The sequence below is a fragment of the Mesoplodon densirostris genome, chromosome 5 (assembly GCF_025265405.1).
Source record: "Mesoplodon densirostris isolate mMesDen1 chromosome 5, mMesDen1 primary haplotype, whole genome shotgun sequence".
NCBI lineage: Eukaryota > Metazoa > Chordata > Mammalia > Artiodactyla > Ziphiidae > Mesoplodon > Mesoplodon densirostris.
The window spans coordinates 46,994,032-47,018,722 of NC_082665.1; the positions used below are offsets into that span (position 1 = coordinate 46,994,032).

Consider the following 24,691-nt stretch of genomic DNA (forward strand, 5'->3'; position numbering starts at 1 on the left):
ATCTGTGGCATTCCTGCAAAAGTCTGTAACCTGAATCTAATCATGAGGAAACATCAGACAATCCAAATTAAGAAATATCCTACAAAATAACTGGCCTATCTATTTCAAAAATGTCAACGTAACAAAACACAAGGAGTGACCAAGGAACTGTCCACTCCTTTCATCTCCAAAGTAATGGAGACTAAGAAGATATGACAACTGAATGCAATACAGAATCTGAGAATTTCTTTTGCTATAAAGGACATTATTTGTACAACTGGAGAAATTTGAGCAGCTCCTGTAGCTCAGCCCTACGTCAATGTTAATTTCCTTAACTGTGATAACTGTTTTGTGGTCATGTAAAGAGAATGTCCTAGTTTTTAGGAAATAAACACAATATACAGGGGTAAAGGAACATCACGCTTGAAAGTACTCTCAGTTTAGAAAAAGAGTGTATGCTTGTGGGGGAAAGGGATAAGGCAAATGTGATAAAATGGTAACATTTGGAAAATCTGGGTGAAATGTTTATGGAAATTATCCCATTTTTGCAACTTCTCTATTAAGTCTAAAATTATGTCAAAATAGGCAGTTCCCTGGTGGCCTAGTGGTCAGGATTCTGGGCTTTTACTGTCATGGCCCGGGGAACTGAGATCCCACAGGCCGTCACGTGGCAAAAAAAAAAAAAAAAAAAAAAAAAAAAAAAAAAAAAAATTTATGTCAAAATAAATAGCTAAAAGGAAAAAGTTAATGTTTATTAAAAAGTTGCTATTTTCAACAGTTTGCAGTAAGGAGACGATGTAGTAAAAGATTAAGGAGTAATAGCTGGTATCTATTACTCTATAGCCTAGTGGTTGAGATTGTGGACTTTGCTATTAGCTAGACCTTAGTTCAAGTCCCAATTCTGCTTATATGACTTTGGGCAAGTTGCTTACCTTCTCTGATCTTCTATTTATCTGTTTTATGGGAATAATGTACAGGACTCTTGTAGGATTCAATGGTATCAAGTGTGTCAAGGGCTTATAGTAAAAGACACTAATTCTGGAGCCAGACTGCTTAGGTTTGATTCCCACTTAGCAATTTGCTAGCTTATGTGACCTTGGGGAAGTTTTTCAACCTCTCTGTGCCTCAGTTCTCTCATTAGTAATAAATGGGGGTGATAAAAGTATCTATCTCAAGGGTTCTTGTGAGGACTAAATAGGTTAATTGATAAAAGTGATTTGAATAGTACCTGGCACATAGCAAGCACTGCATGCATGGTAGTTATTTTCACTATTAGCCTGAGCCTCTACAGAATAGGAATTCAAAAAATATTAGCAATCATTATCATCATTAAATACCTAATATTATCATCACTATAGCTTTTTTAAGAGGTTTGGTGGTAAAGAGAAAGAAAATTTATTTTTTCTCTTAAACTAGGAAGACCTAAGCATATTAGAGAGAAAGGGGACAAACAATACAGAAAGAAACTTTTCTGAAAACACAAGAGACATGGAATCATTTACCAGATGAAGCCCTGAGGACCTCAGTTTCCCTCTTTGTAAATGTCACCTCAAGATTTAAGAGACAACTTTAAAAGGTACTTTGATGAAGGTATAAGACAGAATGTACATCTTTAAATATAACTTTGAACACACAGACACATTTACATTTCTTCTACAGAATGCATTTTCCTTTAATAGCTATTAGGTTTTAAAATATTTAGCTTCTCTTTTAGAGATCCATCCACAATATCCCTCATCCCAAAAAAAGTTCATTTAAAATGGAAATTCTAAGCAAAATCTAGGAAGAAAATATATACAATAGAGTGGGAAAAGCTTACACATAAGCAAAGATTTTTCTTTTTAATATGGTTTTAAATTTCACTTTTGGACTAGTTATCAACAATATCCATCAGGGAAATGATGCTAGTAGGTGTCTATGGACCAATATGAAAAGACGTCTAAATATTAAAAGAGAAAAAAACAAGTTGCAAAATAGTTTGGAGATATATATTTATATATGTACAGAAAAAGTTAAGATTAATAATGAATGATTTTACTTTAATTTTTATCTTACAGAGCAACCACTATGTCTCAGACACCAGGGATTAAAGAATAATCAAAATGGAAAAGTAAAATTCAAGGCACAATGGAATTTTCTCATTCCAATACAATCTGCCTAAAAAAGGGACAGACCTAGAGAGCCAATCTTAACTCTATCATTAAACACATCCTGTTTGTCAGTGAAATGAGTACGACTACACTAATTTCACAAAGATTTCTGGACAGTCTAGCTATTTAGGAAGTTGTTATATAAAATCATAAACTCATATTTAAATAATATTACACATTATCGCCCATTCCAAAAAAATAGAAAATAACTGTCCAAAAGTGCTTTATCAGTTAAAACACATTCTAATGAATTTATGATTTAAAAAGTGATTCCTTGAGAAACCATTCTTCCTTTCATTTTCTTTTCTTGATTATTCCATAATACCATCTCTCAGGGGGAGAAAAGTCCCTAAAATTAACACCTATAGAGAAAAAAACCAAAAATCTAAGCTTTATACCAAAATAGGAAACATTTTTATAGGAAAATGCAGCTCATTTGAACCTGCTTCTGTTCAGAAGGGACCCTGAGAAAAGACAATATAGGAAAAAGAGGATTCTCTCTTTTTTTTTTTTTTTTGCGGTACGCGGGCCTCTCACTGCTGTGGCCTCTCCCGTTGCGGAGCACAGGCTCTGGACGTGCAGGCTCAGCGGCCATGGCTCACGGGCCCAGCCGCTCCGCGGCCTGTGGGATCTTCCCGGACTGGGGCACAAACCCGTGTGCCCTGCATCGGCAGGCGGCCTCTCAACCACTGCGCCACCAGGGAAGCCCGAAAAAGAGGATCCTTTACCATAATCACTGGAATCTTTTTTTTTTTTTTTTTTTTTTGCCGTACGTGGGCCTCTTACTGTTGTGGCCTCTCCCGTTGCGGAGCACAGGCTCCAGACGCGCAGGCTCAGCGGCCATGGCTCACGGGCCCAGCCGCTCCGTGGCATGTGGGATCTTCCCGGACCGGGGCACGAACCCGTGTCTCCTGCATCGGCAGGCGGACTCTCAACCACTGCGCCACCAGGGAAGCCCAATCACTGGAATCTTGATACCCATATGTATTTGTTGTTTCTATTCTGTAATTCCTGGCATATCTACTTTAACCAGAACAGTTATTCTTGAATGAGCTTTATTTCTCTGCGATGTCAGGAAAGTTACTTTTCTACCACAAACCACAAACTGCTCCCCAAATGGAGGACCAGAGGATATATGGTAGGTGGTGATGGGGGAGGGGGAGGAGCAGAACTAAAGCCCAACAGGAACCATCATCACTCAGTCCCCTTGACCTTTCTACAGCTTTCCATTCACCTGTATGAAGAGAGAATAAGGAAAAACAAAACCAATGGAAATAAGGGAGAGCTGAGTAGTGGACACCTACTACACCCCAAGCACTGCAAAATATTATTTCATTTAATCTTCCTACAGTACTGATGAGGACTTTGTAGTCTGGGAGGACTTTGTAGTCTGGGCTGATGACTTGTAGAAAGAATTCTCAGCAAGTAAGTCCTGGAGCTGTGATGAGAACCCAGTGAGTGATTTAAAACCTGTGCTCAATTTTTTCCCCATGTCACTCTTCCTGCCTAGCAACATGACACTACTTATTGTCCAAATACATAATCCTATGGTTTTCCTTTTTAACAAAAAGCACTTTCAATATGGAAACTTTCAAAACTACATCAAAGTAGAGAGATGTACTCCCATGTGCCCATGGCTCAGCTTCACCCGTGTGCCATTCTGGTTTCACCTGCCCTCTTCCTACCATTTTTTCTCTGAAATATTTAAAAACAAATCAGAGACGTTTTGTTTGAACTTCAAAATGTCTCTAACAAATCAGACACTGAATACACAAATATAACATTACCACAGAATTTGAGATTCTGCTTTTCTCAAAAATGTCCTCTCTCAGTCAGTTAGTTTGAATCAAGACCTAAACAAGGTCACAAGGTTCACACACTACTTTTGGAAGATGTACCTCTAAATGAATGACAGTTCCCTCGACCTCCTCCCCTTTACATATAAGTGGCATTTTTTTAAAAAGGAGTCTTTATGGTTGATAAAGTGTGTTTCTCTAGCTCCTTTATTTCATGTAAACTGCTAGAGGCCTGATCAGATTGTGGTTCACTTTTTTTTCATTATTGTTTCAAGACTGTGGAGGTGGTACCATTTACTCCCTACTGCATCTCCTCAGGAGGCACTTAATATGCAACTGTCTGTCTTCTATCAGTATTATAGTAATAGTGTTTTCTAGATCCTCAGGTGATTCGAGTTTCTAAAAGCTTATCCAACACCATATATTCGTGGCAATATGCACGTGGTGATCAAGCACCCAGGTTAATCAAGAGTTGATTGGGAGACAACAGAGGTTATCAATCAGCAGCCAGGGAAGCAGGCCAGGAATTGTTCCTCTCATAGATAAGAGGCCAAAAAGTGGAGAAGAGATGAAGGGTTTGACTAGAGACGGAGAGGAGGCCAGAAGATGAACACGATGCTTACAGAACAAGATAGTGGGCTCCAATTATAGTTCTGAAAGACATTTTACACACCTGTATCAATAAGTCTTTTCAAATAAACTCACAGAGAATTTTAGAGTTCTTTATGTTATAATGTGATTTCACCAAGACAGCCTTACAAATTTTGCTATGTTTCCTGCTTCAGAGAAAGGTGCTGATCTCTAAGCCAAAGGTTCTCAACTTGACCTCAAAGTATATTCTTCTGGGAAGCTTTAAAAATACTGAGGTGTGGGTCCCACCAAATCAATTCTGATTCAACTGCTCTAGAATGGGGACAGGTATATAGTATTATTTAAAAGTCTTCCCAAGTGACTCTAATATGCAGCCATAATTGAGAACCAGCTGCTCTTAGCTAAGAATAAAGACAACAGCAGCTAATATTTACTAAGCATATATGTCAGGTACAGTTCTAGGCACTTTACATGTACTAGTTCATGCCCTATTTTACAAGTGAGGAAACAGAGATCAGGTAACTTGCCCGAGGTCACACAGCAAGCTAATAGCAGAAGTATTTAATATCAGGAAGTTTGGATCCAAAACCCATGCTCTTAATTACCATGATATACTGACTCCTAAGCATGAATTATACTTACATTCTTTAACTACAAGTAAAGTGATCAAAGAAAAACAAAATGAACCAAAAAAGATAATTAACTTCCTCCTCCTCAGAAGCAGTACAGTGGCACCTTGTTGCAAATGTACCAACACAGGCTTATTAGAAAAGTGAATAAACAGATAAGAATCTTCTCTTCCCAAAAGAAGATTCAAATTTGAGATTTCCACACATTTCAATAATTTCCCACATATCCTATATAGCATAGTTATTCAATGTTAAGTATCAAACACTGCTTCAGTTTTAAAACTTGGGGCAATGATGTATCGAAAATTTCCTACCTATTTCGGTTCTGCTAACTCCAATTCCATTATAAATTCTCAAGTAATTAAAGTGACAAGACTCAGAATCTTCAATGTCAAAGTCACCAAATTTGATGCGCACTCGCTCTCCCATCTTTACACGGATCTCCCATTCGCAAACAGTGCTGTTAGGATAGGTCTGTGGGTAGTTTATTGACGTCAGGGTTCCACTTTCAGGGCCTAGTACAGTATGTCCACATCCATCACCTTAAAAAAAAAAGTTAAAAGGACAATAAATTATTCTTTACATCTTTAACTTACACTACAAATAGTCAGGATTTTTTGTGAAGATTTTAAAATATGTATGACATCAGATATTTTGTACCACCAATACCTTCCTTACACAAGATAAAACAGATAACATAGTTCTTAGTAGGTCTACTCACAGGAGCCAGGAGAAGCCAGGTTAGGTCAAAATAATCAATGATTACCGTTATAATTTATGAGTTCAAAGACCTTTCCAATCAAAATAAATAGAAGTAAACATAACTTAGCAATAATTATATATATATATGTCATAATAAATCCAGTCTTTAAAAGAGTATCAATTCATAGTAATTGCTCAAAATAAACGTCAACTATAAAAATAAATGTATATGATCAGCTTCATCTATTTAGTTACAAATAGCACAAACCCCTTCAAAAATCCCTGTGAGAAGTCAAATGATTTCTAAAAACACTTAAACTATACTAAAGATTATGCAGATTTCTGACCATATTACACGATGCAAGGTATTCCTTCTTGAAGGCATTAAAGCAATATTTCATAGTTTAATTTTATGTGCTACTGAAATTTGACTTTTCAGTAGTCCCTCCCCAAAAGCCTCATTTTCCCCTATAGAATGATGACAAAAAACCAGTTTATTAGACTTATTAAAGATTAGTAAAATGACCTTCATATCTTGGTAGCAGCATTATTTGCTCCAGAAATTTCTTCAGCAACTGAATATGGAAACAGTTAACACACTGTTTGTAAAAATCAAATATCTGCATTCTTCCCTTTATCACAAAATTTGTTATTTTACCGAGCGCCTGGAAGGAGGCGTTAATACTGATTAACAAGTTTTAGCTGCTGCTCCAATTGCACCGCTTAGCGTTCCTAACGATGGGATTCAAATGAATGTCTTTTTAATAGGAAACTGAATACATCCTTTCAAAATAACAGCATTTTCTCTTTCAAAAGAGCTATTTATAATCACCTTTTGGGAGAGTTCAGAACTTAAAACAAAGAAAACTATATTAGAAGTGACACTTCTGAGTTTTAACCTCAATATGGATACAGATGGGTGTAACAGAATTTTATATTGATTTTTTATTTTTAAGAACAATGTAGTGCTGATATCATTTACTAGAACAGATGAACGCTTTAAAAGCCTATGAATAAGAATATAGTATCTACAAGTAGTAGTTGCAAAATAAATGTTTATTAATTGAATGAATAAGGAAACTGTACATTAACCTATGAAAAAGTTATCTCAAACTAGTCTCAAAACTAGCTTTAAGGAAGGAACAACTCTGTACCTAGATTCTGATGACAATACTTCATACCTTTTGCTGATAAAGAAATTTTATTGCCAAATCCACACTAGTACTGTTACTTAGTCTGCTTTCACAGGTCAACCAGCAATCTGGATTCTTAAACAAATCTCTCTCACATAAAGCTTAGCTTTTAACCAACATTAAACTTCAGCTATCTTCTACACTTGCCTTCACTCCACACACAAGAACTAGGCATAGCAGTTCAATAACATCATAATACATAAAGGCACCATTAAATAAACCTGTGAGTTTTTGTGTGACATAGCCACTGATCTTTTGCAAATATAAAACTTAGAATGTTATACAACTCAGAGGAGAAGAAAAATAACCACAAATCTCCCCGGAAATTACCATGAAAATACCTTGAATATCTCTATTGGATATTATCTAAATTAAAAACATAAGGATATAAAAACCTCCCTTGTAAAAATAAATGAATTGTAATATAAAAAACTTTTGAATAATCATTAACATTTTTCCTTAGAGAAAAAGACAACCATCCTAAGACAGATCTTCTAAAAATATGAAACTAGTCAAAAATGTTCTGTTACTACTGAAAAGATGAAAACGAGCTTTCTGGAATTGTTTCAATCTTTAAAAAGTAGCCCTGAATAAATGAAGTAACTCAAACTATAAATGTATTTTCTTTAGTAAGTATGAAACTAAGGCAGCTTCTTAAGTGATTAGAAGTGTTGATGGATTTCAGAAAGCCAAGAATTTTGCTATTAACAGCTGAAGTCAGGACTTAGCAATTGCAGATTGTCGCATTTAATGTATTCCCCACAGGCTATTATTTAACTTAAAGTTGTCATGTTAAAATGAATTTTACAAAAAGACTACAAGCAGAGAGTTAGGAGCAATTCTTAAATATCTTTATGCTCATATTTATGTTCGATTCTCAATAAATGCACAAAATGTTTTCTGCCATTTCCTCCATACAGCATAGTTCCTACAAAAGTTAACAAAATAAATACTAACTGATGAAAAACTGGACTTTTGCATGCATGGTGATGAAGAAAACAATTAAAATGGAGCTGTCTTTTTTCAGCATCTTGTGTAGGGGGAGGGCATGAACAGTCCACAAGTAATGTGCCAAGAATGTTCTAAAATATGTGATGGAGTTCAGAGCTTCCTCCTCTCGCAAACAAGACGATACGCACCAGAAACTAAAGTTAAAAGAAAGTCTCAAATCTACTGCAATGCACAAATTTGAATGTTCCATATTTCCAAGACTATTTGATAAGTGTAACCTGACTAGATAAATAGCTTAGCTGGCCTGGACAAATACCTACTGCTATGAAGTATATGTTTCGAATATTACAGTTGGAAAGGGACACTAGGCCAGCAGTTTTCAAATGTTTTTCTCTGTTATTCCAAAGTAAGAAATGCATTTTACACCTTGACTCAATAGTGTCTAAAATATATCTTCCTGACCCACTAAAGGGTCCCCACCTGTGCAATGAACAACACTGTACTAGGCATCCAAAGGTGACAATGTTGAATTCTCAAATCAGAAAAAGACCTTGTCCTCACTTTTACCCCCAAATTAGAACATGTGCTTCCAGTTTATTTTTACAGTTCTTAAAAGCGAAGCCTATTCTACACCAAAATACTTAAAATAGGACAAAATATTTAAAAGTAACACTAAAATCTAGAAAATATTATCAACAAATCACCTAATACACTGAGAGCAGGGGTTCTCAAATGTGGGTGGAGGACACTGGAACAATTCTGGGGTTGGGGGGTACCACAGGCATCTAGTGGGTAGAGGCCAGGAATGCTGCTAAAGTATCTTACAATGCACACGACAGCTCCCCAGAGTAAAGGGTGATGGATCCTAAAAGTCAAACAGTGTGGAGGTTGAGACGGGCTGACGTAGAGCAAAGGCTAGGACATCTCCAACAGAAGATCTGGGTTAGTTCTTTTTCCTTTGGCTCAAAGGGTAATGCTGTTCTACTTGCTGAGGGTACAACCCAGGGAACAGTTTTCCCCACAAGTTCAAAGAAGTAAACAGAATGCTTTATTTTTCTTTAAGTTAAAGAAAAAAAAAAAGGTCCTTCTTATTAGTCTACAGCCCTCAAGTATTTTTCTTGGTCAGGGGCCCTCATTTAACATTGGGGTTTGAAAAAGGATGGTAATAGGGTCAGGAAGTAAGAGACTCCAGATTTTCTGCTAAGCTTTGTAACTGGAAAGAATAATAATCTGTGACCAGGCTAATACCACCTACTATTACTCATTTTTACAAGGCAGAATTGACAAAGAGAGTGTAACCACTACTGGAAAAATAATTTTCAAAATGGGTATTGTGGGACCAATCCATGCACTCACTCTCACCAACAAGACCACATCGACAACTCTGTCTCCTTCTCCAACTCCATCATCACCACCATCACTGTCAGCTGCTTCTTCTCCTCCTGCCCCACCCCCACAGATGCTCTCCACCAGACTATAACTGACCATAAGGGGTAGAAGCCTGTAAATGTAATTTTTGAATGTTAATTTTATTTCAGTGGAGAAAAAGCACTGGAATTTGATCTCACTGTCCCGTTGTTTGGCTGCAGATTTATCTAGGGGATTACTCATAGAACATGTGTTCGCTTCCTCTGAAGACTGTCAGGTCAGATGTGTTAAGCCAGATACAAATTTTGATACTGTTCCAGGAAAATAGCTGAGTAATTTTTTTAAACTACTTTTCCCTAGAGAAAACACAAGGAACATTAATTTAAATAATAATGAATTAATATAACAAAGAACACATGCTTATTTTAGGCTGCTTTCTAAACTTCAAACCAAGTATGTTTTTTGGATAAATATGTGCTCATGATGCTGATTTTATGCGACTCTCCAGCTAACCCCATATTTTAGTCACATTGCTATTAAAAATAATATAAGTTATCTTATTTAATTTTATTAACATGAACACTGTATGACTTCTAAAAATACTTTCTTTAACAAGAAGACAAAAGCAGGAAGCTTGCACAAATATTCCAAAAATGTAGAGCAATGTAACTTTCATTACAATTCTTAGAAACTAGGAGGATGGGGAGGGTGGGAGGGAGGGAGACATAGGAGGGAAGGGATGTGGGAACAGATGTATATGTATGACTGATTCACTTTGTTATAAAGCAGAAACTAATAAAAAAAAATAATAAAAAAACTAGGAAAGGTTTATACTTTTCCAGTAAGCTTTCAAGGATTTTCGTCACTGTGAACAGGTGAGTTTGACTATATACTTCCTCTAAATAAGTGTCATTCTGTCACATCTTGAAACACATCTGTGAGATCTTATAATAAGCTGGAAAAAAAAGGCATTTAGAGAGTAGAAAAGTATTCAAAAGAATAACTTGCAAGCGTTAACAAGGATATCCTATTTCATTTGACTACAATGAAGATTTTTAATCTATTATTTAGCACTGCGTACTATACCAGTCCTGTTACTTTAAGATTTTAAAGTTGCATCACAACAATCTCGAAAAGATAATTCAAGGTCCTATTTTAATTTACTCATTTTTTTTAATACTGCCCAAGATGGATATACACTGAGAGCCTAAAGAGGGTTACTGTGGCAATTTAAAGGAAAAGAAACAGCTCTCAGCTCAAGCTTTTTTAAGCCCACACTCATCTCTGCATGTGTGATAATTTACAAAACTGAACCACATGAAGGAATGTGAGATGTATAAATCCTCTTCAATCCCCACCAAGCACACACTCTATGTAGTACATAATGGTTAAGCAAATTGGTTCTGGAGTCACGTGATGAATTTAAATGCCCTACCTACCACTCACTGTGACCTTGAGAAGGTTGTTTACTGATGCTAAAGCTGAGTTTTGTAAAATGGGTATACTAACATCTCAAACCACAGAGGGTAAGAATTTAAAGAGATACTGTAAGAAAACACCTACTATCGAGGGCCTAACCCATACTAATGTGCTCAATAAACGTTTGAGGGTAATTATGGTCAGGGTAATTATGGTCATAAAAGACCAGAAAGGCTTTTGCTCATCACATGTAGGTCCGGTGCGTTTGGCCACAACCTAGCTAAGGTATCAGAACAATGGCTCATTACTTTAGAAGATTTATATCAGCTTTAAAGCTTCAAGTACAGTGTCCTGTGAAAAGTGTAAATCATGAGAAAGTAATTCTCACTAATCTTCTCCCCAATGACCTCTACTTCACTTCAGTAACTCATGAAACCACAACCTAGACTGTTTTTGCCATTATCGGAGATTACTCCCACCTGTGAAATCTCAACAACTTTAATATCTCACTCTTTCGGTCAGTCTCCTGACCCCTGTGCTCTCTTACACCCACTGCACACTTTCTGTGAACTTCTCTCTTTCCTCCCCATCTACTACTTGCCCTAGCCTCATTTCTTTCCCTACCCAGCCTAGACCTCATGTCCAGTGTGTGAACTACACTATTCCTGGTACCTTCACTTTCTTGCCACTATGTCCTTCTTGAGGATCTGCCCGGCAAGCCCTCCACCCTGGATCATATGATCTCTCTTTGCCCAGGAGCTAAGCACTACTGGGAAAAAAAATCACACAATCCAGGGAATAGTTGTCATTAGAGTAATAGGTTCTGATCTCAGATGGGCACTGAAAGCCACTTGGTATTCTCTTACTCAGTGGTTCTCTAAATCTAGTCAACATTAGAACCACCTAAGGGCTATTTAATGTAAAGGTTCTCAGGCTCCATCTCTGTCTCCATAGATTCTAATAAATATGTCAGAAACATTACCTGAAACTTGGAAATAGGTTAAAAAAATAAAGGTGAGCAGCAGATCCTTTAAATGTCATAGAGGCCAAAAGCTGCCCAAGGATTATAGGGCAAAATACTTAATTGAATTTGTTGTTTATCCTTGATTAAAGGTCCCAGTCTTGGCTACCCATAAACTTGTAGACTGTTGTCTTGTAGAGATGCATATAATTTCTGTATAGTTGAAAAAAATAACCCCACATGTTAGAGTTTATGGCCCTATTGGCCATTAAACAGTTTTAGCCATTCAATCTAGCAATCACAGCCTAAAGCTACCTCTCTAAACACCTAGTTTTTCAAATATTCTTTGGACATGTTTCAACTTCTTACTGGTTCCTTCATTAATTAATGAGTTGAATAAAATCTTTGACATGTGTTAATTTTATATTTGCATGACAGGTATAATTTTGCCTTTTTTTGCAAATTATACACTGAAAAGTAGCTCTGCAGTGGAGCCTAGGAAGGATCCGCACTTTAACAACTTTCAAAACACTAAGAGCAACAACAACCAAAAAAAACACACACACAAAAAAATCTTTCTCCAGCCAGTGTTCCCCAACATCTACCACTTTCTTCCTCACTTTTTTCTTCTTTTACAGAGAGATTTTTTTCAGTTCTCTACATTCGATGTCTTACTTCTTTGCTTCCCGTTCTAGGCTCAAAATACTGCAATTCAGCTTCCAAACGGTTGTGGTTGGATTGTACTCTCCCCCCGCCCATCTCCATCCCAACAACCAAATTATATGTTCCTAATTGCTGGTACCTGTGAATGTAACCTTATTTGGAAAACAGGGTCTTAGCAGATGTGATCAATTTAAAATGAGGCCATACTGGATTAGGACAGACCCTAATCCAATGTCTGCTGTCCTTATAAAAAGAGGAAAATCTAGACACGGAGACAGACACAGGGAAAATACCACATAACTACAGAGGCAGAGACTGGAATGATGCAAAGGGATCCCAAAGACTGCAATTGTCAGAAGCTAGGAAGGGGTAAGGAAGGACCCTGGTCTAGAGCCTTCAGAGAGAGTGCATTGCCCCGCCAATACCCTACTTTCAGAATTTTAGCCTGCAGAACTATAAGACAATACATTTCTGTTGTCTGAAGCCATCTAAATTTGTGGCAATCTGTTACGGCGGCCCCAGGAAAGGCAGACCTACCTCTCCAATGTACTCTTCACTAAAGCGGTCTGTTTCTGAGCTGCCAAAAGTCAATACTTTCCCATCTTTATCATTTGTGACCTTTCTACAGCATGTGGCATCTCTGTCCCTTCCTTCCCTCCCATCTTCCTGCCTTCCTTATCTTTCCTCCCTCCTTTTTAAAACTCTCCTTCCCCATCTTAGTTCTTCTTTTGACTCTAATTGCAACTTCTCCAGCACCTTAGCTGACGTATCTTCCAACTACTGATTGCTGATGCTGCTGTTCTCCAGAGCTCCTTCCCCGCCCTCTGTGCTGCCCGGGCCATCTCCCTACCCTACAACCTCAGCTACCACCGAAAGGGAGAATGCTCCGTAGTCTCCAGCCTTTCCCCTAACCTTCAAACCTGTCTACTTCTGTACGGAGCTCCTCTGCTCAGAAATTCCACAGCACTTCAAACTCAACGTGTCCCAAGCACTCAGGGAACATCCTCCATGTGCCAAGCATTGAACCAGGTGCTAGGAACAAGAGAAATGACAGACAAGGCCCCTGTCCTTACAGAGTTTACAGAATAGTACGACAGATGTAGTAAATAATTTCAGGGACGATGAGTGTTGCAGGGAAGTAATGGATATGATAGGGTGTGTGTGTGTGCGCGCATGCGTGCATGTGTGTGCGTGTGTAGGATAAATAACAGTTAACTAGGCAGGAATACTGGTGGAAGAGGGAGGTGGAAAGCAGGGAGAAGAGGATTCCAGAAAGAAAAAAACCCAGCATTTTTAAATGACCTTTGCTCTCTCAAATTTAACTGGTCATTAAGTTTTATACTTTGTTTCCTTAATATCTCTAAATTTCGTCCCTCTTAAGGAGTGCAGGCCCTTGTAATGGTTCTCTGACAGGTTTCCCCACTTCCTTTCTTTGCTCTAATCCACTGCCCACACTCCTGCCAGTTTCTTAGACACCAATTGGGTCACGTAGGTCCCTTATTTAAAAATCCTTCAACTGTTCTTCACCGGTGATACAATAAAACCTCAAACGCTTCAGCAAGGATACAAAGTCCATAATAATCTGCTGCCGGACTCCCCTTCCCGTCTCATCTCTGTGGACTCTTCCCACAACCTCTCTGCTCCAGCTCTGGAACTGGGGGTGACTCCCTCTATGCTCCACGCTCTCTCTCCTCCGCCGCTGCACGTGCGACTCTGCTCTGCCAAGAATAAGGTTCTTCCTCCTCATATCCACCTGGCAAATACCTACTCAACGTTGTCTCTTTTGGGAAACCTTTCTGAAAGCCCTGGTCTTTCTCTCCCTTTCCATCATCAAAGTCTCTTTACTGTACTGAATATGCTTAATTATGCATACTTATGTCGGTTTGCCACACCAGCTGTAAAGCTCTGTCACAGACAGGCAATGCATTCTGTTCGCCTTGGTAGCCGTAGACAGAGAAATAGGGCATACCAGCCTCTTAACACATGCTGCTGAATTTAGAAACTAATAAACCCAAACAAGCCAGTGGTAGGCACTTGGTAGGTAAGTGATAACAGTAGAAAAGTACATAGGCTTGGGAATCAGACAGACTTTCCGATTTAAATTCTAGCTATGCCAACTTTTGAGATGATCCTGGCACTTACCCTCTATATCCTCAACTATACATGGGAATAATACCACCCATCTCCCAAGGTAATTGTGAGGGTTTGGTAATAACTTATCTAAAAAGCACTGGATTCTATAAATGTGAACACTCTCTTTGAAGATGATGCCTCTATGTATCTAGTACCCCCCTTTCCTTCTGGGAACTACTCTGCAGTTTGCAACAGTTTTCATATGACCTCATGCCCCCTGGTTAGTTGACTGGTTCAAGGGTGGGTACTGACTCACACTGGGCCAACGTGAGGCCAACTTACCCTGACCTCTCATTTCTGGACCTTGTATGTTAGGGAAACCCCAGAATCTCTCCAGTGTTGAAGCTACAAGCCTTGAGGATTGACAGCAGCCATGATTTGTTCCATGCAGAGAAAGTGAGACTGTAACAAGACAGAATTAAGCTGAGTCCTTGGTGTCTGAGGTCCAGCTGCAGCTCTGCTTTTCCTTGGGCTTAGGTTGGCTCAGTTCTTAGGAAGATTCCACAAGTTACCTCAGAATGGTCCCAATACTTTTCCCTTCTACTTTAAGCAGATTTAATTTTCTGTTCCCTATAACCTCACTAACCAAAAGACTCTTCCTCCACCCATGCAACAGAATGTCTGTCTCATATCCAGACCTATAAAGTTAGCATCTAGGACAAAAAGAGTAACCAGAAACAGGGCAGGCCAAGAAGAAAGGGATAAACCATGAACCTGAAAACGATCTGAGGGTGGAGAGCAAAGAAAACTAAAATCTATCAACAGGTAGGAAGTTGGAGAGAGAAAGGAGAGGTCAAAAGGGCAAAACCAGTATTACGGTCTGGGTGGGTTGGAGGCCAGGTAAGGACGCATGTGAACAATCACACCCTGCTGTCACACTCCTCCACTGCGCGGTCTGACCCCTCTCACTAAGCTGGGGTGAACTTTCCTACACAGTAAGTGGGAAGGGGAGAAGGGGCAGAAGGATGGAGCAGCACTGGATCTCAGTGGAAAGCAAACACTTGAACATGGAAATGTTAACTGTAGACTAGGGAAAGAGAAACAAACTTTTCATTCACACGTTGTTTCACTCATTGAACCAAAATTTATCAACTACCCGACAGATTTGATCGCAGCCCTCATACATTCTAGAGAGGTGAGTTATACATCTCAAAACATTGAGAGTGACATGCCTAGTATTTAAATCCAAGTATGTCTGACTCCAATATCTCCATACTTTCAAAGTCCACCCACGTAAAAAGTAGTGAAGACAAAGAAAACTCTCAGGTTTAAAAGAAAAAAAAAATCTCACAGTTTAACTGACAGTTTCATAAGAGCAGAAGCTAGACTGCAAGGGAATCGTCATTTAACAAATATCTTTTGTGTGCCAGACACTAAGAAAATGTACAGCACAGATGCAGTCTACTTGTCAGAAAGTTGGTCACTGAAAAAAGCAGAGATATAAGGTACCTGGAAAGCAACCAGTTGACAGATATATATACAAGCCACTGGCATCCTGAGCATGTTTCCAGGTACAAGGTAAGAAGCACCACAGTTTAAATTATACTAAAACACAACTTATATTCCCTGATGAAGCAGTGTTTTGGATAAGGTGTAAGAGATGATTTCAGGAAGAAGAAAAGGCAAGGCAGGAGGCAAAGTTTTACTGTGCAGGGATGCGGAGTGGGACAGTCATGATGCTGCAGCTGAGCAGAAATCCCCATATGAGGTTTGATTAGTCATCCTCATTGAGACAGATCTAGTCACAAAGGCCACATGCCCTTCTCCTGCAACCTTGAGCTGTCCAGAACCAGAGAAAGAGGACAGTGGGGACTGGCACATGGGCCAGGTTTGGGATCTGTCAAGGACAAGGGGAAAAGCATCAATGAGATGACTGACCTGGGCTGAGACAAGTGAACCTAGAGATGGACTGGGTAGAAGCAGAGGTACCTAAGGATGATATCATTGCTAACATCACAGGTACAAACTCTTCAGTCTGCCCCACAAGGAAAGTTCTCCACAATCTTGTCCCCAGTGACCTTTTCAGCCTGCTTCTCATTACTTTCCTGACACGAAATTATTGTAGCTACCTGAGTGTTATCCAGGAATTTCAGCTGGCAAAGAAAAAGGAGGCAGGCAACTACTAGAACCAAAACTAGGGGGACTTTTATAAGGCTGGAGGTGGCTATTCAAGTCAGAATCTGAAAGAGAGGGCAAAGGAGTGCACCCCACTTGCTGACACTGATTTAGGCTAGCACAGCCCTTAAAGACCACCTATTTGACAGGGGAGCACAGCAGTGTTTTCTAAGTAGAAACCATGGCTCTGTTCAGAGTCCCAGTTGAAGGAGGACTCCTCTCATTACAAAAGCAAAGGGGTCTAGCTCCTGGGAAGAGGGAGGCTGGGAAAACACTGGGCAGAATGTTAGGCCCTGTGCACGTAGGTTAAGGTTCAAGAAAGGGTTCTATTTTCATGGAACTGAGAAGCCCAGGCTCTGACGGCTAACTGACGGAATCAGACAAAGGACAACAGTGTGAAGGGCATGCAGGTGCCCAGAGACTAACACCAAATAACGTGCTTGGGGCGGCAGATTCACTGCAGAAATGAGTCTAAATTCTTTTTTTTTTTTTTTGCACCGCCGAATAGCTTGTGAGGTGTTAGTTCCCGACCAGGGACTGAACCCGGGCCCTCAGTAGTGAAAGTGTCAGGTTCTAATCACTGGACCACCAGGGATTTCCCCTAAATTCATATTTTTGAATGATGGACATCATAAGTATTAGAAATAAGAAAATGAATAAAACTCTCTGCCAGAAACAAATATTTAATATACATTGTGATTAATGACTGAACAGAAAAAACAGGAAATTACTATTGGAGATGAGTGTGTGTGGTGACAGAGAACTCTTCCCAGAGGGCATGATACCCAAGAAGGGTTTTGAAGGATGATAAGGAGGTTACCAAGCACACAAGGAAAGGGGCTCTTTCTCTTCAAGTGGAGAAAATGACACATGTAAAGAGGTCAGTATCAGGAACAAGGCAAAACAGGATGAAATTATATATTAGAGGAATAAAAATCTCAGTCTTATACCTGAACTGTATACAAAGGGTGAGGGATGCTGGCATGAGATTAAGTCAGAGAGAAAGGGAGGGGCCAGACTTTGGAAAAATTACATATATAATATGCAAAGGAGTTTGGATTGTATCTTATAAAAGGTCTGCTGGCCACACTATGGAAGTATTAACATAGCTCCAAGAGGCAGTACCCCAGTGCACAGAACCATGGCCCTCAGAAAGCAACCATATTTGCCCAAATATGGGGCAAGTGTGCAGGGTATGGGGCTCAAGGAGGAAGCAATGGGCCAGGACCAGGGGCTGAGGCATGCTACTCATTGCAGCAAGGATGGCTTTGACACTCACATGCTTTCCTGACTCCCTGCTGTTCTGATGCTGTGATCTTAACTCCTGAAATGTCTGCCATCCCTGTGAACTAGAAACCTACCAATCCTAAAAGCTTACCTGCTTAAAATCATTTTATCAGCAAGGTTTTTCCTACTTCCCAGGCATTGTGAGCTCTCCCTCCCTTTCAAACTCACTGTGCAACTTCCCTTGGTTATTTATCCATATACTCCAACTTGAAGATAATTATTTCCCCAACTAGCCTGTAGGATCTCTGAAGACAGTAACAATATTTTACTCTATCATAACTGTCTCAGGACTCTATTGACCTATGTGCACACATCCCTGGGAGCTTATAGTTGGTACTCTTCCATGCTGAGAGTTTTTAATGAGAGAATGATAAAGAGTATCAGCATTTTCTCTCTTATCCCAAGCAATTAAGTTTGCACACTTAAACTGCAAACTCACATGCACTGTACTCCACAAAAGAAAGGAACTCCTGGCCTACTCTCCTTAGAAAGCAGTTGAGGGAGCTTGCATCTTGTGGTCTTCCCCATGATTCAAGCAGCTAACCAAAGTTCTTCTTTCAACTACATATCCTTTAGAGTCCAGGTGGATCTAGTAGGTGATGTTCTGGCAACCTTTTCAGATCACCCTGTTACACCATCTGCTTCAGTGGACACTGGCATTCTTTAAATTCTAGTTTATTTGAGTATCTGTATTTTTTGTCCTCATGACAGTATACTGATTTAATCCACATAAGGACCTGGAAAATTAGCATTATGTGTTTCTAAACTAATACTTTGAACTGACATACTTTCTCAAAGATCCTATCCTGAATGAAGAATTTAATCAAATAAAGAAAATAATGTAATAGCAGTTCTAAACAATATAATAATTACTTCACAAATAATGAATGTCCTGTGAAAAATTTTTAGATTTTGAAATTTTTGTCTTGCTGTATTTTCAAAGTATGCTTCTGTGTGCTAAATCAGCCTACAAATTAATTTTAACATGATATGTCTACAGAACTTAACACCACACTATTAAAATTACAGCCACATAAGATTATGTAGGTATGTGAATATGGACTAGAAAGGAAGATAAAAATTATAAATGGATAGATAAGGGGGTAGGACTGTGGATAACTATTAGTTAAGTTTTTGGTTTTGAGTAATTGTTATATAATTGTTATCTGTACAATATTTTTAAAATAAATAAAGTGCTAAGGCCATAAGGTTGTTATAAAGTAAACTGAATCCATGAGCAACACAAGAAAAACTGCCAAGCTGTCTCACTTCATATTTCAACAATCACATTTAGCAAATATCACTGTTTACATTTAGCAAATATCACTATCTCTACAAAGCTTTTCCTGATCCTTATAATTTTATGTCATCATTCCACATCCTTCCAAGTAGTCAAGAAGTGGAAGTGGAAACTATTTGAATGCATTCAATTAATACCCAGTATTACCACCTGAGCTTTCACACCCCAGGTTCATTTTGTAAAGTATAGTCCTAAATTTAAAATCTAACTCTATGTAACTAGCCTTTCCTCATCATACTATCTGATTCTTTCTTTTTGGAAATTAATTAATTCATTTGTGTTTTAATTCTAGTACTGGTACTTTAACTCATACCCATTTCACTATTCTAAGTTTTTTTTTTTTAATGTTGGTCTTCTAGAATGAAGCTTAGATGTTCAAATAGAATTATTAACTATTTCCAGAGGGAAATAAAGTTTTCTCTCTGCTGATAACATTGGGAAATCTACCTAAAAATCATTAACATGTAATTTTACAATTAATTTTTCATTTACAAGTTTTTAAAATGTGGATTTAAAATCTGATCATTAACACATATGGAATACGTGCTATATTTCTAACTTTCACTATGTAAAATTAATCAGAAATATAGCAGAAAAAGGATGCTCTGATTTTTGCCTCTGAACAGTAAGTACATATAAGTGCCCTAATGTTTTATCAGACCGAAAAAAAGATAACGGAAAATTCTAAATTAACAATGTCAATATTACTAATAATCACAAATGTTCTTTGCAGAGGGACATGTTCTTCATTTCTGACAATTCACAAATAGTGTTCAAAAACTATTTCCCCACATCACAAGCAAATAAAGGCACTACTTGACAGACTGTATACTTTTTTCACACATTAGTTCAAATATCATTGTGAAACTGAATGATTCTTTTTAAGAAAGAAACTGATTTGTTTGATAGATAAATTAGCCAACAAAAATCACTACCTTCACAAACATTTCATGTTAATAGGCATAAAGTCAGTCTCAATGGATTTTTAAAATTAATCCCTCTGATATTTTACCACATTCAAATAATACTCTAACCCAGAAGGTAGGCAAACCCTCCATGACACAAATGAGGAAGCTGAACTCCTAAGACGAGGTGACACAAATTCCTACAGTCATAATGTAAACCAGAGACTTAAATTCATTCACAGGAGATCCCCAACTTCTTATTAACTTAATTTATTACGGTAACAAATAGGCAATCAGCATAAGTTCCACAAATTTAAGTTTTTTAGAAAGACATACATTCTACCGGAAAAAATGCTTTCAATAAAAAAAGAAAAAGACTTTGAAGGTAAGTTTAATATCAAACTTAGAACTCAAAATACACAAATATAAGCCATGCCTAAAACACCATCATAGTTAGACAGATGTGAATAAACAGAATTTATACATATATTAATGAAATAAGGTTGGTTAAAATACATCTCTGTTGTGAAAGGTTGACAAGTTTTCAGACCAATGATAAATTTTATTCTGGGCCAAATAAAAAGAAAAAAACACTTGGTCAGCAGAAAATCTGCTGAGGAATAGCTATGTATGTATGGCATTAATTGGAATGAGTAGTATCTTCTGTTACTTCAAAATGATGTGTGGAAGATTAAAAAAAAATCCTGAAGCACAGTTCCACCACAGCATACACATTCAATGCATTTCTACCTAGGCTGGCTAAGGGAAAAAAGAAATCTATATATCACAAAACATTCTTTCACAGCTTATTTTTTATTGTGACTATATGTAAATTGCAGAACATTTAGAAAAGCATAAAAAATGATCTACAACTCTACTATCAAGAGACAACTGTTATCTTTTTTTTAAATTATTTCCTTCCAGACTTCTTACCAAGACTTCTTATAAAGGAGAGTAAAAACTCCAGCTTGTAACTTAACATTACAATATTGTAGACATTCCCATTATTAAAAATTCTATAGGCTTTTTAAAGCACTGCTTCTCATTTTGAAATTAGACTTCTTTTTAGGTTATGTGAAGAATCCCAGTGGACCCTAAAGCACATCTGTTAGACCAGTAACACTGACTGCAGTTCCACCACAGACCGCATCACAGTTCTTTGGGTAAGAAATATAATTTTTAAAAATTAGGGAATTCAAATCCCATACAATTCCTGAGTTTTCAGGCAATGTATACCTAAATGGCCCTTACTTTATCAATTTAGTAAGCTCAAGATTAACAATGATAGGGTTTTCCTCGGTGGTGCAGTGGTTAAGAATTCGCCTGCCAATGCAGGGGACACGGGTTCAAGCCCTGGTCCGGGAAGATCTGACATGCCGCGGAGCAACTAAGCCCGTGCACCACAACTACTGAGCCTGCACTGAAGAGCCCACGAGCCACAACTACTGAGCCTACGTGTCACAACTACTGAAGCCCGCGCACCTAGAGCCCGTGCTCCACAACAAGAAAAGCCACCGCAATGAGAAGCCTGCGTACCGCAACGAAGAGTAGTCTCCGCTCGCCGCAACTAGAGAAAGCCCGCGCGCAGCAACGAAGACCCAACGCAGCCAAAAATTAAAAAAAAAAAAAAAAAAAAAAGGTTAACAATGATAATCAGTTATAGCTATTTGTACTTTACCCTTTTCAAAACTCCTGTGTACTAGCATTTCATTTTCATCAAGCTAGGAAATAGGTATGTATTCTCCTATCACTGATGTTGAAAACTGAGGTACAAAGAAATTAAATGATTTTTAAAAATTTACCCAATAAACAGGAAGACTAGAAATCAGGTCTTTTAAATTACCAGCATCATTTCTATTTGTGTTCATCTACATTGATGTTTATATAACATGACACTGTGAAAGAGAACCATGTTAAAACGCTTTGGTAAAAACTGAAATTAAACTTAAAAAAATAAGGTAATGTTGCATGTTTAATTAGACCAGGTTTAAGAAATTCTAAAAGCAAGGCAATTATCTCATTTGGAGGGGAGACGTACAACTGGTTCTATACTGTTCAAAGATTTTTTTTTAAACCTGATATAAACACTTTCAGATCTTGAAATAAGCAAAATGGTCAGAATATTCTGGTTATGTAATTAGAGTTCTGTATCAAGGTACCTTATTTTTCGTGTGTCTTAGTTTCCTTATATTTGAACTGGAATAACAATACTTATCTCAGATGGCTGTGGTGAGGATTAAGTGAGTTAATAGACGTAAATCACTTAGGGCTGTGTCTGCCACAAAGTAAGACCCAATCAACCAGTGTTAGCCATATATAAGCCTGTTTTTGCTTTTTCTTTCTACTAGGAGAAAAACAGAAGCACAGGTTCTAAAACTTAAATGGAGGAAAGGATTTCACACTAATTTATTAAGTGCTGATGTTCAAGAATTCGTTTAAGGAGATGATCTAACTGAAACCTGAATGCTGCCTAGATCTGAAAGAGGCCAGTTTACCAAATACATTTTTCTCATTTACATTTTATTTCCACATGCCTGTCAAAGTTTCAGCGTCTTCACAATGACAGGCTTATGGCCATGATTCCATACTTTACTGAAAACCATATGAGAGCACCATTAAGCTGGACTTAAATGTGGAGATCAACCAAAACCCCAAACCCAAAAACCAAAACCCTTCCCAGCGATAAGTAACAATCCAATCCTTATCCCTCTCACTGCAATAAAATGCAGTGAAATGCAATGGAAAAACGTGTTCAATAATTGATGCCAAACTGTTTCAAAAATTGTTTTTCGCTGCTGACAAAAATACTTAAAAAGGGGAGGAAATCAGCCTGGCATTCTCCTTCTATTATGGTTATTCGGTAAAGTTTTTTTGCAAGGATTGTTGACGGAAAAAAGTTTTGTCACTTTCTGTAAGGGCTTGCCCTTTTAACACGGAACGCTCCATTTGGGCAAGAGTACGCTGCCTTGGGTCCCAGACCCAGTGTCTGACCCAGGCAATCTAGACCACCATCCTGAATAGGCAGGGATTGCAAAGAGCATGTTCTAAATCCAACACTCAAAGATAACCAGAATAAACTTCATTCGATTTTGAAGCTGAGCACATTGACAAAAGATGATAATTATCGTCACTTGCCTTGACAAAAGACAATAATTATCATCACTTGCCTTCAATGGATTTAAGTGCTATTTAATTACCTTGCATTTCTACTCTATCCATCCATCCATTTAGCTTAACATTAGGGGTCGCATCTCCAAAACTTATTTTCCTCTCCAAGACTTCCCCCAGTAGAAGAATCCAATACCCAAAAGGAGGCCTTCATAGCAAGGTCTCAATTCCCTCTTCTCAGAAAAATGAATGGGATTCCCCAAAAGTAAAGCCGCACCAACTTGGGGGACAACAGACAGCCCATCTCAGCAACTCAACCCAGCAAGTGAGGGGCCAGATGTGGCCCCGCACCGAAGCGTACCGCACCTACCCCGCGCGTCTGCAGATTCATTAACGGCCCGGACACCCGGCGCCCAGGAGGCTCCCTCGGCGCCCCCACCGCCCCACCCCCGGGGCTCCGCGCCACCGCGCACTCCTCGGGAACCACTCACCTTGCTGGGCTCCGGCGTCCTCGAGCAGCACGAGCAAGATAAGTAAGAGGAGGAGGAACAGAGGCATGGGGAAGGAGGAGGGGGAGGAGGAGTTGGAGCGGGGAGGGAGGGGGTAGGAGCGGGAGAGGGGGATCGCGGCCCGGGCGGGGGCGGCGGCCGCGGCCCGGACTAGAAAACGATGAGGGCTGTGCCCGACTCTCACCACCGCCCGGCTCGCCATCGCGGCGGCCGGCAGTCCGCCTGCATAGTGCGGGCGCCCCGGGGCCGCGGCACCGGGCGAGGAGGCAAAGGCAGCGGCAGGAGAGTGAGAGGCAGCGCGCGCTTCGCCCAGCTCCGGGACCCCCTCCGCCCCTCACTCCGCGAAACCTCCTCCTCCTTCGTCCCTCCCCTCCGCTCCCCGTCCGGAGACCCCAGGCCGGAGCGCAAGGGAGGGGAGGGAAGGAAGTGGGGTGCTCGAGCCGCGGAGGGCAGCTGGGGGACGCGCCTCCCACGCCGCGTTCCTCAACCCGACCCCTGCCCGCCGCGCTCGCCCCGGACTCCGGCTAGCTGGCAGGGCGGTCGCCAGCTCCCTCGCGCTCCCTCTCGCGCGCGCTGGCCACGCCTTCACAGCCCACCACGGCCAATCCGCGGTCGGCTCTGGTCCGTCTCCCTCTGCGTCACCCAATCAACACGCTCTCTCCTCGGTCGACCCGTTAGCTCCGCGGCCCACTCCTCGAGCTCCACCGCCCCTCATCTCTCTCCTCCAATCCCTGCGGCCTTGGGAAGCGTCCCACCCGCCCTCCCAATCCGGGTTCCGCCCCCAAACTCGGGCCCCCGGCAGCCCTCGCCCGGCCCGCGCTCCTGTTATTGTTGGGACCACAGCCCAAGCTGATCCGGCTGAGGCGGCTGCTTGCTCTGGTCAATGACTTCCGGGACTTCCCCCAGCTCGCTCTTCCCTGCTCCTCGGGCCC

The 24,691-nt window shown here is 39.7% G+C and overlaps 1 protein-coding gene across 1 annotated transcript in view; it reads right to left on the reverse strand.

The window, feature by feature from the left end:
* DCBLD2 (discoidin, CUB and LCCL domain containing 2) overlaps nt 1–24,317 on the reverse strand; it is a 96,668-nt gene extending 72,351 nt beyond the window's left edge. The window contains exons 1-2 of the mRNA XM_060098654.1: nt 23,742–24,317; nt 5,460–5,687 (exon numbers count right to left, since the gene is read on the reverse strand). Of these exons, the coding sequence (XP_059954637.1) occupies nt 5,460–5,687; nt 23,742–23,961 (448 nt within the window). The 5' untranslated portion in view covers nt 23,962–24,317. The remainder of the gene's footprint in view (nt 1–5,459; nt 5,688–23,741) is intronic.
* Between the last annotated feature and the right edge of the window lie 374 nt (nt 24,318–24,691).